Below are 13227 nucleotides of genomic sequence, written 5' to 3' on the forward strand. Positions count from 1 at the left end.
CACTGCTTGCAAGCTTTAGGTAATCTTCATCTTTCAGATGTCTCAAGGCCTGTGTGCCAGTAACTCCCAGCTCCTTCTTCAGTGCAGGGAGCCAGTTATCTGTGTGGAGGCCCAGGCCTTTTGGTGTCTCTGCCTGTCACTTTGGCCTGTGTCTCCCTCAGAGGGATCATCTGGCATGTCCTTCCTTCCAGACATTGCTGTGGGAAGAAATGAAAACCTGCCATCACAAAGAGGTGCAGTAGCTGTCCCTGTCTACAACGGTTCATAGGATCATCAAATCACAGACTGGTTTGGGTGGGAAAGGACCTTAAAGCCCATCCAGTGCCACCCCCCTGCCCCGGGCAGGGCCACCTTCCACTAGCCCAGGTTGCCCAAAGCCCCGTCCAACCTGGCCTTGAACCCTTCCAGGGAGGGGGCAGCCACAGCTTCTCTGGGCAACCTGTGCCAGGGCCTCACCCCCCTCCCAGGGAAGAATTTCTTCCTTACATCTAACCTAAATCGCCCCTCTTTCAGTTTAAAACCGTTCCCCCTCATCCCACCCCTCCCCCCTGATCAAGAGTCCCTCCCCCCTTTCCTGTAGCCCCTTTCAGTCCTGGGAGGCCGCTCTAAGGTCTCCCCGGAGCCTTCTCTTCTCCAGCTGAAACCCCCCAACTCTCTCAGCCTGTCCTAACAAGGGAGGTTTATAACTAAGGCTCTCAGTGACACTGACTCGCTCAAAGGAAGTCATGAGTGAAGGCAAAAGACCTGGTGATGGTGGGATGTGAATGTAAAACTGACCAGGAATTGCCTGGTGAGGGTCTGTCTGGTGCACGTGGCGGGAGAGATGGGGGCTGGAGAAGGTAGGTGGCAGGGCTGGGGCTGGGGTGACAGCCTGGGAGGAGGCCAGGGCGGTGCTGGAAGTGGAGATGGCGAGATCTGAGCGTACCAACTTTGCTTTCACTTTTTCTTCTCCCCTTCCGTGCCTTATCTTCTCCTCCCCCTCCTTGCTCTATCATTCCCATCCCTCCTCCCTGTGTGTCCCCTCCCATTTCCCCCCATCCCGTGGGATCCCAAATATATATCCCTTGTCCCACCTGTCCCTGGAGCCAGTGGGACACAGACGGGCTCCCTGTGGAGCCCATCGGTTCCCCTCACCCCAGCCCTGCCCTACCTACTCCTGGGTTTTCCCTGCTAGTCCTGGCCTCAGCGTTCATGGAGCCTGGGATGCTCCTGGTCCAAGCTGCATTGGGAAGGTTCCCCCTGTTCTGACCCCTTTGGACCATCTTTCTCTTACACTTTCCTTTAAAGGAAAAATGATAAAACTGCAGCAAAACGCACATGGGGAACAAGCAGGGCTGGGACTGAGCAGATGTTCCTATGAGATGGGAAACTGAAAATGTTGATGCTTTTCTTTCCACTTGGCGGAAAGTCATGAAATCCCACAATTCCCCGCTGAACAGTGATGGGGGATGAGGCGCATGGGGGAAGATACGAAGAATCACAGAATTGTTTAGGTTGGAAAAGACAACTTCAAGATCGAGTCCAGCTGTTAAACCTCACGCTGTAAAGGCCACCAGTGCCCTCAGGAGCTCCCCAGGGCAGCCCTGGCTCCTTCTCCTTCCCCTGAGGAGGTGTTTCTTTTGAACCCAAGACCTCCTCCTGGCCCACAGGCCTGGAGAGAGAGGCTGGCAGCCCCCAGGGAGGCTGCGAGCCTGGCCTAACACAGGCGGGAGGCAAGCCTCCATCGCCTCCAAGTTACGTGGGAGTGTTGATCTGCTCAAGAGTAGGGAGGCTCTGCAGAGAGACCTGGACAGGCTGGAGCGATGGGCTGAGGCCAAATGCCCGGTGCTGCCCTTGGGCCACAACAACCCCCAGCAGCGCTATAGGCTTGGGGAAGAGTGGCTGGACAGCTGCCAGTCAGAGAGGGACCTGGGGGGGATTGATAATGAGCCAGCAGTGTGCCCAGGTGGCCCAGAAGGCCAATGGCACCCTGGTTTGTATCAGCCATAGCGTGGCCAGCAGGGACAGGGAAGGGATCTTACCCCTGGACTTGGCACTGGGGAGGCCGCCACTTGATGAGTGGGTTCAGTTTTGGGCCCCTCACTCCAAAAAGGCCATTGAATGACTCGAGCGTGTCCAGAGAAGGGCAACGGAGCTGGTGCAGGGTCTGGAGCACAGGTCTGATGGGGAGTGGCTGAGGGAACTGGGGGGGTTTAGTCTGGAGAAGAGGAGGCTGAGGGGAGACCTCATGGCCCTCTCCAACTCCCTGAAAGGAGGGTGCAGAGAGGGGGGATGAGTCTCTTGAGCCAAGGAACCAGCGCCAGGACAAGAGGGAATGGCCTCAAGCTGCGCCAGGGCAGGGTCAGACTGGCTCTTGGGAAGTATTTCTTTGCAGAAGGGGTTGTTGGGCATTGGAATGGGCTGCCCAGGGCAGGGGGGGAGTCCCCATCCCTGGAGGGGTTGAAGAGTCGGGTTGACCCAGCGCTGAGGGATCTGGTGGAGTTGGGAACGGTCAGGGTGAGGTTCAGGGTTGGACTGGAGGAGCTTCAAGGGCTTTTCCAACTGAGATGATTCTGGGATACTGTGATTTTGAGGGGGACACCCCAGCCCCTCCTCGCAGGGGGAAGGACATGGCAGGAGTGGCTGCTGGGTGTCACAAAGGGGGCTCTGCCCAGCACGTGATGTCACAAAGGGGGCTCCAGCCACCCCGTGAGGTCACAAAGGGGCTCCGCCCACCTGCCCCAAAATAAAAGGCCGCAGCCGCACTGGGCCCACAATCATGGCGTGTGGCAACGGGCCCACCTCGGCCGAGATGCTGCCGCTAGTGATGCTCATCCTGCTGTTCCTCCTGGTTGGCGCCATGTTGGCGGCCTACTGGTTATGGGTAGGTGACGGGTGCACCGCGCTGCACCGGGGGGTGGGATGGCGTGGGGTGGGGTGGGGGGCTGTGCTGTGGGGTGGGCGGCTGTGCTGTGGGGTGGTGTAGGGTGCTGTGGGCCTGGGAGGTGCTCCCGTCTCACCCAGCTCTTGTGGTCCTGCAGAGGAAGAGGCAGGAGACAAAACAATGGATGACAGTGGAAGCTGAGCTGGAGAACCTGAGGAGTGAGTGGCCCTGGCACCAAGCAGACTGGAAATGGCATGGCATGGCACCGTGTGGCACGGCATGGCCCAACTGCACAGCACACGGCACGGCGTGGGACGGCATCATGGTGCAACACAGCATGGTGTGGCACGGCGTGGGACAGCATCATGGTGCAACACTGCATGGCACGGCAAAGCATGATGGCATAGTATGGCAGAGCATGACATGCCACAGAATGTCATGGGAGGCTACAACACAGCATGGCATGGAATGGCATGGCACGGCGTGGGAACCCATGTCATGGCATGACACGGCCGAACATGGTGCAGCAGGGCACGGCATGGGGTATCCGTGCAGACAGTTGGTTTTTTCGACCTGGCCCCAAGCACCCTGCAAACCTCATGGCAGGCCTGAGCTCGCTCTGTTGGCTTCCTCGGAGGCTTCTCTACCGAAGCACAGAGGAAGGAAGGAGCCCACACCAAGCCTGGAGACATGGTGAGTGCTGGGGGAGACCCCCAGATCCTGCCCCAGACCCTCAGCCCGTGCCCTGCCCACGCTGGGCAGCCCTGCCCGTCCCGCCGGAGGGGCCGGGGTGCAGCAGGTTCACCTCCCTCTCCTCCTCTGCAGTGACAGCGCGAAGGCACCGAGCATGGAGCGCCTGTGCCCACTACCCCGGATATCGTCCCTGAGCTCCCTCTCGACGAGCAGCTCCAGTTCCGTGGACACCCTCTGCTCCTTCCAGGAGCCCTGCCCCGGTGCCATGGCGGAGCTGGCGGCGCAAAAGCGCTCGGGACCCGCCCAGTCCCCGGAGGAAGATCAGGGGCTGGTGGAGAACCTGGGAGCAGCCCTGGGCCAGGACCCCCCACTGGAACAGTCAGCAGGGACCAGGCAAGAGCAGGTCCCTGGGCATGAGGGGGACAAGGCGCAGACACCCAGGGATGTGGAGCCGGCCCCCGGCAGTCCCCACGCCCGCCTGCGGACGCTGGTGATCGAAATATGGCTGCGGAGCAATGGAGCGGAGCTGCCGGTGCTGCACATGGACACCGACAGGGCTGAGGATGGGGACAAGGAGACAAGGATTCCCAACGTGGAGTCCTTGGAGATGGACGGGAGCAGCCCCGTGAAGTCGGGCAGCAGCAGCCCCGTGAGCCTGGGCAGCACCATCCTGGCGGCTCCGGGCAGGAGCAGCCCAGCGGAGCCCAGTCCCCAGCAGCGGGTGCCCGCGGGCAGGACGCGTGGCCGGGCGTGGGAGGGCTGTGCCCAGCTCTGCAGGGGTGCCAAGGCCTGGTGGCAACGGCGCTGCCAGTCCTGCCGCAGGCGCTTCCGCAAGCCCCCGAGGCAACACCAATGCTGATTCCAGCGGGCACCCCGGAGACAGCAGATGGGGGGTGTCCTGGTTTAGCCAGGATAGGGTTAAGTTTCCCCAGCAGTGGGGGAGGAAGCTCTAGCCGGGTTATTCATATGCCATGCTGACATCACGTCCAGGCACCAGAGCGCGGGAAGAATCGGTGATCGCGTGGGGTTGGCGCAGCCGGGTTTTCTCTCACTGCTGTGTTGGTAGATATCTTGCTCTGTTCTTTGTTGTGTTGCTGTTGCTCTGTTGTATTAAACCTTTCCTTATCTCAGTCTCGGGGCTTTGTATTTTACTCCCTTTGTGGGGGAGGGGCAGCGGCCGCGTGGTCTCAGACCCCGGCAGGGATTAAACCACCACAGGGGGTGGTTGTGGTTTGAACGCAGCCGGTAGCAAATCGCCACATGAGCAGTTGTTTGCTCCCTCCCCAACGTGGTGAAATAGAGGGGGGACAGAAAAAGAAGATGGGAGAGCAGGCGCCCACCTATATGCTCAGCTTTGACGTCACATGACATGGAATGCTCCAAGGATCGATCAGGACCCAGCCCTTCAGCTGTGCTCCCTCTCAGCCCAAGGAAAGTTATCTCTACCCTGGCCAAAACCAGGACAGGGCTGTAGGGATGGGAACCTCCCTGGGGTGAACCCACGTGAAAAATAAAAAAATTAAAGTATCTTTTCTCCATCCCTGGTGCCGTGGTTCTTCCACCCAGCCCTTGATGCGCCTTCTCCCCCGTCCCTTTGCCAAACCTCCCCTTTGGGTCCCTTGCTGACCCCCCCGGCTCCTCTGCCGGGTCTCCCCCAGGTCCTGGCTCCCAGCTCCCCCGGGCTTTGTCCCCTCTGTCCGGCCCCGCGTCCGTAAGCACCACGACGGGGACGTTTGCTTGGCCCAGAGCTGCTCCTGCCAGAGCAGGCAGGGACTGTGCCTGCCTGCACCCTGCCTCCTGCCTCCTGCCCCCCTCCAGAGCCCGGGGGCTGCGGGGCACCAACTGCAGTAACAGGGTGACTGGACAGCTCAGCTCATTGGCTCTTTTCACCTGGAACAAAGAAATCCACTCAACAGTCAAGTTCTTCCCTGTCAAGCAGATATTCTTTATCAGCAGCGCTGGGGTGGCCCTGGGGATTCTCCACCATACGGGCTCCCAAGAAGGAGTAAGGGACATCGCTTTACAGACACACGCATCGTAGATATTCATTAGATTTCCTAGAAAGGGGTGTCTTATGATAAGGAGTTCCCAGAATTCATTTACGCAGTCCCAACACGTGTAGTGAAAATAGGGTGAGGGTCTTTGCTGGTCGAGGGAAGAAGTAAGCAGTCTTCTTCACGCTGGTCGCCAGCTGACCCTCTGTCCAGAGCGAGCGCTGTGAAGTAAAGTCCAGATGCCTCCTTCCTAAATCAGCAGAATCATCCTCCTACAATAGGGTCTCTGTGTCTCTTTCTTCGAGCTCCCCCTTATCTTACTTTTCCCATTCTAGGAGTTGCCCAGGTGCCCACTGAATGGAATGGGCTGCCCAGGGCAGGGGGGGAGTCCCCATCCCTGGAGGGGTTGAAGAGTCGGGTTGACCCAGCGCTGAGGGATCTGGTGGAGTTGGGAACGGTCAGGGTGAGGTTCAGGGTTGGACTGGAGGAGCTTCAAGGGCTTTTCCAACTGAGATGATTCTGGGATACTGTGATTTTGAGGGGGACACCCCAGCCCCTCCTCGCAGGGGGAAGGACATGGCAGGAGTGGCTGCTGGGTGTCACAAAGGGGGCTCTGCCCAGCACGTGATGTCACAAAGGGGGCTCCAGCCACCCCGTGAGGTCACAAAGGGGCTCCGCCCACCTGCCCCAAAATAAAAGGCCGCAGCCGCACTGGGCCCACAATCATGGCGTGTGGCAACGGGCCCACCTCGGCCGAGATGCTGCCGCTAGTGATGCTCATCCTGCTGTTCCTCCTGGTTGGCGCCATGTTGGCGGCCTACTGGTTATGGGTAGGTGACGGGTGCACCGCGCTGCACCGGGGGGTGGGATGGCGTGGGGTGGGGTGGGGGGCTGTGCTGTGGGGTGGTGTAGGGTGCTGTGGGCCTGGGAGGTGCTCCCGTCTCACCCAGCTCTTGTGGTCCTGCAGAGGAAGAGGCAGGAGACAAAACGATGGATGACAGTGGAAGCTGAGCTGGAGAACCTGAGGAGTGAGCGGCCCTGGCACCAAGCAGACTGGAAATGGCATGGCATGGCACCGTGTGGCACGGCATGGCCCAACTGCACAGCACACGGCACGGCGTGGGACGGCATCATGGTGCAACACAGCATGGTGTGGCACGGCGTGAGACAGCATCATGGTGCAACACTGCATGGCACGGCAAAGCATGATGGCATAGTATGGCAGAGCATGACATGCCACAGAATGTCATGGGAGGCTACAACACAGTATGGCATGGAATGGCATGGCACGGCGTGGGAACCCATGTCATGGCATGACACGGCCGAACATGGTGCAGCAGGGCATGGCACGGGGTATCCGTGCAGACAGTTGGTTTTTTCGACCTGGCCCCAAGCACCCTGCAAACCTCATGGCAGGCCTGAGCTCGCTCTGTTGGCTTTCTCGGAGGCTTCTCTACCGAAGCACAGAGGAAGGAAGGAGCCCACACCAAGCCTGGAGACATGGTGAGTGCTGGGGGAGACCCCCAGATCCTGCCCCAGACCCTCAGCCCGTGCCCTGCCCACGCTGGGCAGCCCTGCCCATCCCGCCGGAGGGGCCGGGGTGCAGCAGGTTCACCTCCCTCTCCTCCTCTGCAGTGACAGCGCGAAGGCACCGAGCATGGAGCGCCTGTGCCCACTACCCCGGATATCGTCCCTGAGCTCCCTCTCGACGAGCAGCTCCAGTTCCGTGGACACCCTCTGCTCCTTCCAGGAGCCCTGCCCCGGTGCCATGGCGGAGCTGGCGGCGCAAAAGCGCTCGGGACCCGCCCAGTCCCCGGAGGAAGATCAGGGGCTGGTGGAGAACCTGGGAGCAGCCCTGGGCCAGGACCCCCCACTGGAGCAGTCAGCAGGGACCAGGCAAGAGCAGGTCCCTGGGGATGAGGGGGACAAGGCGCAGACACCCAGGGATGTGGAGCCGGCCCCCGGCAGTCCCCACGCCCGCCTGCGGACGCTGGTGATCGAAATATGGCTGCGGAGCAATGGAGCGGAGCTGCCGGTGCCGCACATGGACACCGACAGGGCTGAGGATGGGGACAAGGAGACAAGGATTCCCAACGTGGAGTCCTTGGAGATGGACGGGAGCAGCCCCGTGAAGTCGGGCAGCAGCAGCCCCGTGAGCCTGGGCAGCACCATCCCGGCGGCTCCGGGCAGGAGCAGCCCAGCGGAGCCCAGTCCCCAGCAGCGGGTGCCCGCGGGCAGGACGCGTGGCCGGGCGTGGGAGGGCTGTGCCCAGCTCTGCAGGGGTACCAAGGCCTGGTGGCAACGGCGCTGCCAGTCCTGCCGCAGGCGCTTCCGCAAGCCCCCGAGGCAACACCAATGCTGATTCCAGCGGGCACCCCGGAGACAGCAGATGGGGGGTGTCCTGGTTTAGCCAGGATAGGGTTAAGTTTCCCCAGCAGTGGGGGAGGAAGCTCTAGCCGGGTTATTCATATGCCATGCTGACATCACGTCCAGGCACCAGAGCGCGGGAAGAATCGGTGATCGCGTGGGGTTGGCGCAGCCGGGTTTTCTCTCACTGCTGTGTTGGTAGATATCTTGCTCTGTTCTTTGTTGTGTTGCTGTTGCTCTGTTGTATTAAACCTTTCCTTATCTCAGTCTCGGGGCTTTGTATTTTACTCCCTTTGTGGGGGAGGGGCAGCGGCCGCGTGGTCTCAGACCCCGGCAGGGATTAAACCACCACAGGGGGTGGTTGTGGTTTGAACGCAGCCGGTAGCAAATCGCCACGTGAGCAGTTGTTTGCTCCCTCCCCAACGTGGTGAAATAGAGGGGGGACAGAAAAAGAAGATGGGAGAGCAGGCGCCCACCTATATGCTCAGCTTTGACGTCACATGACATGGAATGCTCCAAGGATCGATCAGGACCCAGCCCTTCAGCTGTGCTCCCTCTCAGCCCAAGGAAAGTTATCTCTACCCTGGCCAAAACCAGGACAGGGCTGTAGGGATGGGAACCTCCCTGGGGTGAACCCACGTGAAAAATAAAAAAATTAAAGTATCTTGTCTCCATCCCTGGTGCCGTGGTTCTTTACCCAGCCCTTGATGCGCCTTCTCCCCCGTCCCTTTGCCAAACCTCCCCTTTGGGTCCCTTGCTGACCCCCCCGGCTCCTCTGCCGGGTCTCCCCCAGGTCCTGGCTCCCAGCTCCCCCGGGCTTTGTCCCCTCTGTCCGGCCCCGCGTCCGTAAGCACCACGACGGGGACGTTTGCTTGGCCCAGAGCTGCTCCTGCCAGAGCAGGCAGGGACTGTGCCTGCCTGCACCCTGCCTCCTGCCTCCTGCCCCCTTCCAGAGCCCGGGGGCTGCGGGGCACCAACTGCAGTAACAGGGTGACTGGACAGCTCAGCTCATTGGCTCTTTTCACCTGAAACAAAGAAATTCACTCAACAGTCAAGTTCTTCCCTGTCAAGCAGATATTCTTTATCAGCAGCGCTGGGGTGGCCCTGGGGATTCTCCACCATACGGGCTCCCAAGAAGGAGTAAGGGACATCGCTTTACAGACACACGCATCGTAGATATTCATTCGATTTCCTAGAAAGGGGTGTCTTAGGATAAGGAGTTCCCAGAATTCATTTACGCAGTCCCAGCACGTGTAGTGAAAATAGGGTGAGGGTCTTTGCTGGTCGAGGGAAGAAGTAAGCAGTCTTCTTCACGCTGGTCGCCAGCTGACCCTCTGTCCAGAGCGAGCGCTGTGAAGTAAAGTCCAGATGCCTCCTTCCTAAATCAGCAGAATCATCCTCCTACAATAGGGTCTCTGTGTCTCTTTCTTCGAGCTCCCCCTTATCTTACTTTTCCCATTCTAGGAGTTGCCCAGGTGCCCACTGAATGGAATGGGCTGCCCAGGGCAGGGGGGGAGTCCCCATCCCTGGAGGGGTTGAAGAGTCGGGTTGACCCAGCGCTGAGGGATCTGGTGGAGTTGGGAACAGTCAGGGTGAGGTTCAGGGTTGGACTGGAGGAGCTTCAAGGGCTTTTCCAACCCGGATGATTCCGGGATTCTGTCCCCTCATCGGAGAGGTGCCCAGGGCAGGCCCGCCTCACCCTCCTCTCCGCTCGCGGCGGGCTCTACCCCTGCGGGACCTCCCCAGGTTTTTATTCGCAAGAAAAAAAAAAAAAATCCCTTTTTTTGAGCCGTCCGCACCGGCCGAGCGCTCCCCCCGGCGCCCTCCCGCCCGCTCGGTGGCGCCCTCCCGCCAGCTGTGCGCGGGCGTGGCGCCCTGGTGACGCCGTGGTGACGTCACGGCCACGCCGGGTGGGCCGATGCGGGCGGCGAGAGGCGGGTTACGGCGGCCGGAGGGGGCCTGGGCGGGCGCGGAGCGGCGGGACCGGGACCGGGACCGGGACGGTAACCGGGACCAGGCGGGGGGGCCGCCATGGAGTACGTGACCGCCGAGCAGCTGGCCGGCTTCGGCAAGTACAAGGTACCGAGGGGAGGGTGCGGGGGGGGGGCTGGTTGTGGGGCTCCGGGGGGCGCCTCGGGGCCTGGCCCCGTGAGGGGGGGGGGGGACACGGACACGGGGCGGGGGCTCATGGGGGACGGCGTTTGGAAGGGAGATACGTGAGGGGGGGGCTGCGGTGTGGGGGGGGAGTGTGGGGGTTCAGTGCTGAGGGGAGGGGTGGCGCGGGACCCGGTGCCGTGGCGGGCGGGAGGTGCTGTTGGACCCCGGGTTTGTGGGAAGGGGGGCGGGGGGGAGCTGCAGTGGAACTTTGTGCCGTAGCGGGGGGGCGGCGAGGGCTGCCAGAGGTCCTGGCGCCGTGGAGGGGAAGCCGTGGGGCCCGGTGCCGTGGGGGGCGTGGGGGGGCAGCCGCAGTGGGGCCCGGTGCTGTGGGGGGGCGGTGCCGTGCAGTGGGCGGGTGGTTATATGAAGTGTGTAGTGTGTGTATCGCCCCCCCCCCCCCCCCCCGGGTGCGGTGAGGTTCGGGGCAGTGCGGTGGGTGCTCGGCTCCGTGCAGGCCTCCACCCCACGCACCGTTCCCCGGGTGGGCCGTGCCGTGGGGGCCAGTGCAATGCGGTGTAATAAAATGCTTGTCCCCGCTCCTCCCCCCTCCTCCCAAGCTGTTTCACGGGGGGGTGCTGGGTGCAGTGAGGACGTGGGAACCCCTCCTTGCGGGAGGGGACAGGGGGACCATTGTGTGCCCCGCAGCGAGTCAAGGGGTCTGCAAACTGCCCCCCCCCCGCCAGCCTGTTTCCCAGCAGGGACAAGGATGGGGTGTGCGATGTTGCAGGGTACAACGTCCAGCACCCCCAAGCTGTTTCCTCCCCCCCACCCCGGGGAAGAAGGACAGGCTGCAGTGGGGGACAGCAGAGCATGGGGTGGTGGCAGTGTGATCGTGTGCTGGCTGTGCTCCCCCAGCCGTGCTCCTGGGGTGGGGACACACCTTCACGGTCTATGGTACCCCACGGTACAACGTTACTGTGATCACATTGGATATGTGTGTGCTCCCCCCAAGTCTGGCCCTAGGAGTGGGTGGCACCGTGTAGGTGTGATTGGCAGTGGTGCTGTGGCAGCTTGCCTGTGTCCCCCCCACCCCAACCCAAACCTCTTCCTGGGTGGTCGAGGTGGCTGTGACATGTCACTGCAGGCAGCAAGGTGCCAGCTTGTGCTGTGAAGGGGCCATGGGGGTGGGAACTGGGAGTGCATGCGGGTCTGCATTGCTGTGGGAGCGCGGCCAGTCCAGGGGCTCCCCCCGTGTTTAGCTCAGGACCGCGGGGCTCCTGCCCCGGGGCTGCTCCCTGCACTGTCAGACCCACAGAAACGTGCCAGATATCGTCCCCGTGGTGGTCTGCGTCTCATTCAAAGCACTGGAGCCCTTTGAAGAAACTTGCTGTGAGCGCTGAGCGTGGCAGTTTAAATCCCTAGGGGCTGATTTGGGGCCAAAATATGTGGCATCCTTAACCCAGGGGAACACTGGGTTGTGTGTTTATGTGGAGGGGAGGGCGTTCGCCATATTTTTTCTTCTCCCACACCAGCAGTGAAGCTGAAAGGTTCTGCCTCGTCTCCTTTGCTTTGCTCTTGTTCTAGGATCTATCACATCGGGCCACGCTGCAGCCGTCCTTCTAGGGTGGTTCATGGGGTGTCGTTTAAGCATGCGGGACAGTTAGGACAAGTGTGAGGCGTTCAGGGAGCGAAGCAGGTGACGTGCTGTCCTGTGCAGCTGGGTGAGACTCACAGTGTGGGTCTGGTCTCCTCCTGGAGCAGTCTAGGGGGGCTGGGGTGGTCAGGGCTTGCTCACACTTTCCTTTAGCACACTCAGAGCTGATGGGGTGGAGATAAATAGACTCGGTAGAGCGAGTTTGACCAACGTGACGGATTGCATGAGGCTTCCTGTGGAAGACGGATTGTATGGGGATTCGTGAGTAAACTTTGTGTTTAGAAAGGCAGTGCAAGATAGTGATTTTGTGTGGGTGCTGGGAAAAGGTAAGCAGAATGCACTCAGCTTTGAGCCAGGCCTCCTGGAGTGACTAATTTTGCCTCTGTGAAGACAATGCTTTTGCTTAAAGAGGGAGACTATCGTGTGTTCAGCCTGTTTCCAGTAGTGCTGGAGGGATTTGTGGTGCTGCCACCTTCCCTCTCAGGACCTGTTCGGTGAGAAGGGGGTTTCCACCCTCTACAGACGGTGCTGGCAGTTGAACTTGGGAGGGTCCGGGCAACTGCAGCCACCTTCTCGTTTGTGTAGCAGGCAGCAAAGACCCGCTCCCAGGTGATGGTCTTTCTGGAGATGCCTCTGATGGAAACACTGTTGCAGTTAAATCTATGAACCGGATCCTAAATACAGACCAGAGCGAGGAGGAAAGTCTCATCTGGGACCCCCAGTGTAAGAAAGACACAGACCTGCTCGAGTGGGGCCAGAGGAGGCCACGAAGATGCTCGGGGGGCTGGAGCACCCCCCTGTGAGGACAGGCTGAGAGAGTTGGGGGGTTCAGCTGGAGAAGAGAAGGCTCCGGGGAGACCTTAGAGCGGCCTCCCAGGACTGAAAGGGGCTACAGGAAAGGGGGGAGGGACTCTTGATCAGGGGGAGGGATAGGATGAGGGGTAATGGTTTTTAACTGAAAGAGGGGAGGTTTAGATTAGATATTAAGAAGAAATTCTTCCCTGTGAGGGGGGTGAGGCCCTGGCACAGGAGCTGTGGCTCCCCCCTGCCTGGAAGGGTTCAAGGCCAGGTTGGACGGGGCTTTGGGCAACCTGGGCTAGTGGAAGGTGTCCCTGCCGGTGGCAGGGGAATGGGACTAGATGGTCTTTAAGGTCCCTTCTCACCCAAACCACTCTGTGATTCGATGATTCTATGATCTAGCATATAAAGCATGGCGTGGGCAGCATCGGCCGCTTCCCGTCACCAGTTACGCACTGGTGTTGTGCTTACTCGCCTTGGTTTGGGTGGCACGGGGCTGAAATGTGCAAGTAGGTCTCTGATGGAGGAATCACTCCCAGCCTGGCACAGCTGCACCAGCAGGCAGAGAGCAATAAAGCTCTGTACGCCCTGCGGGCAGGAGTTGGGTCTTACTGGGCAGAAGTAGCTTTGCTGGAGAGATTGTGGTTTTATTGAGTCAACAGGAACTTTGATAAGAGCGGGTGGGTTCACACTCAGCGCTCAAAGAGCATCGTTTCTGCCCTGCACTGGTGCCTCATCTTCATGTGCTCGGCAACACCGGT

General features: G+C 60.5%; 2 protein-coding genes across 3 annotated transcripts in view; one reads left to right on the forward strand and one right to left on the reverse strand.

The window, feature by feature from the left end:
- The window catches only part of LOC141940407 (uncharacterized), a 208476-nt gene that overhangs the window by 147666 nt on the left and 47583 nt on the right, over positions 1-13227 (reverse strand). The window lies entirely within an intron of this gene.
- Positions 9847-13227, forward strand: part of SELENOI (selenoprotein I) — a 36969-nt gene continuing 33588 nt past the window's right edge. For both annotated transcript variants that reach the window (XM_074861227.1, XM_074861229.1), the window contains exon 1: positions 9847-9996. In XM_074861227.1, the coding sequence (XP_074717328.1) occupies positions 9949-9996 (48 nt within the window). In that variant the 5' untranslated portion in view covers positions 9847-9948. The remainder of the gene's footprint in view (positions 9997-13227) is intronic.

This window comes from Strix uralensis, chromosome 3, assembly GCF_047716275.1.
Source record: "Strix uralensis isolate ZFMK-TIS-50842 chromosome 3, bStrUra1, whole genome shotgun sequence".
NCBI lineage: Eukaryota > Metazoa > Chordata > Aves > Strigiformes > Strigidae > Strix > Strix uralensis.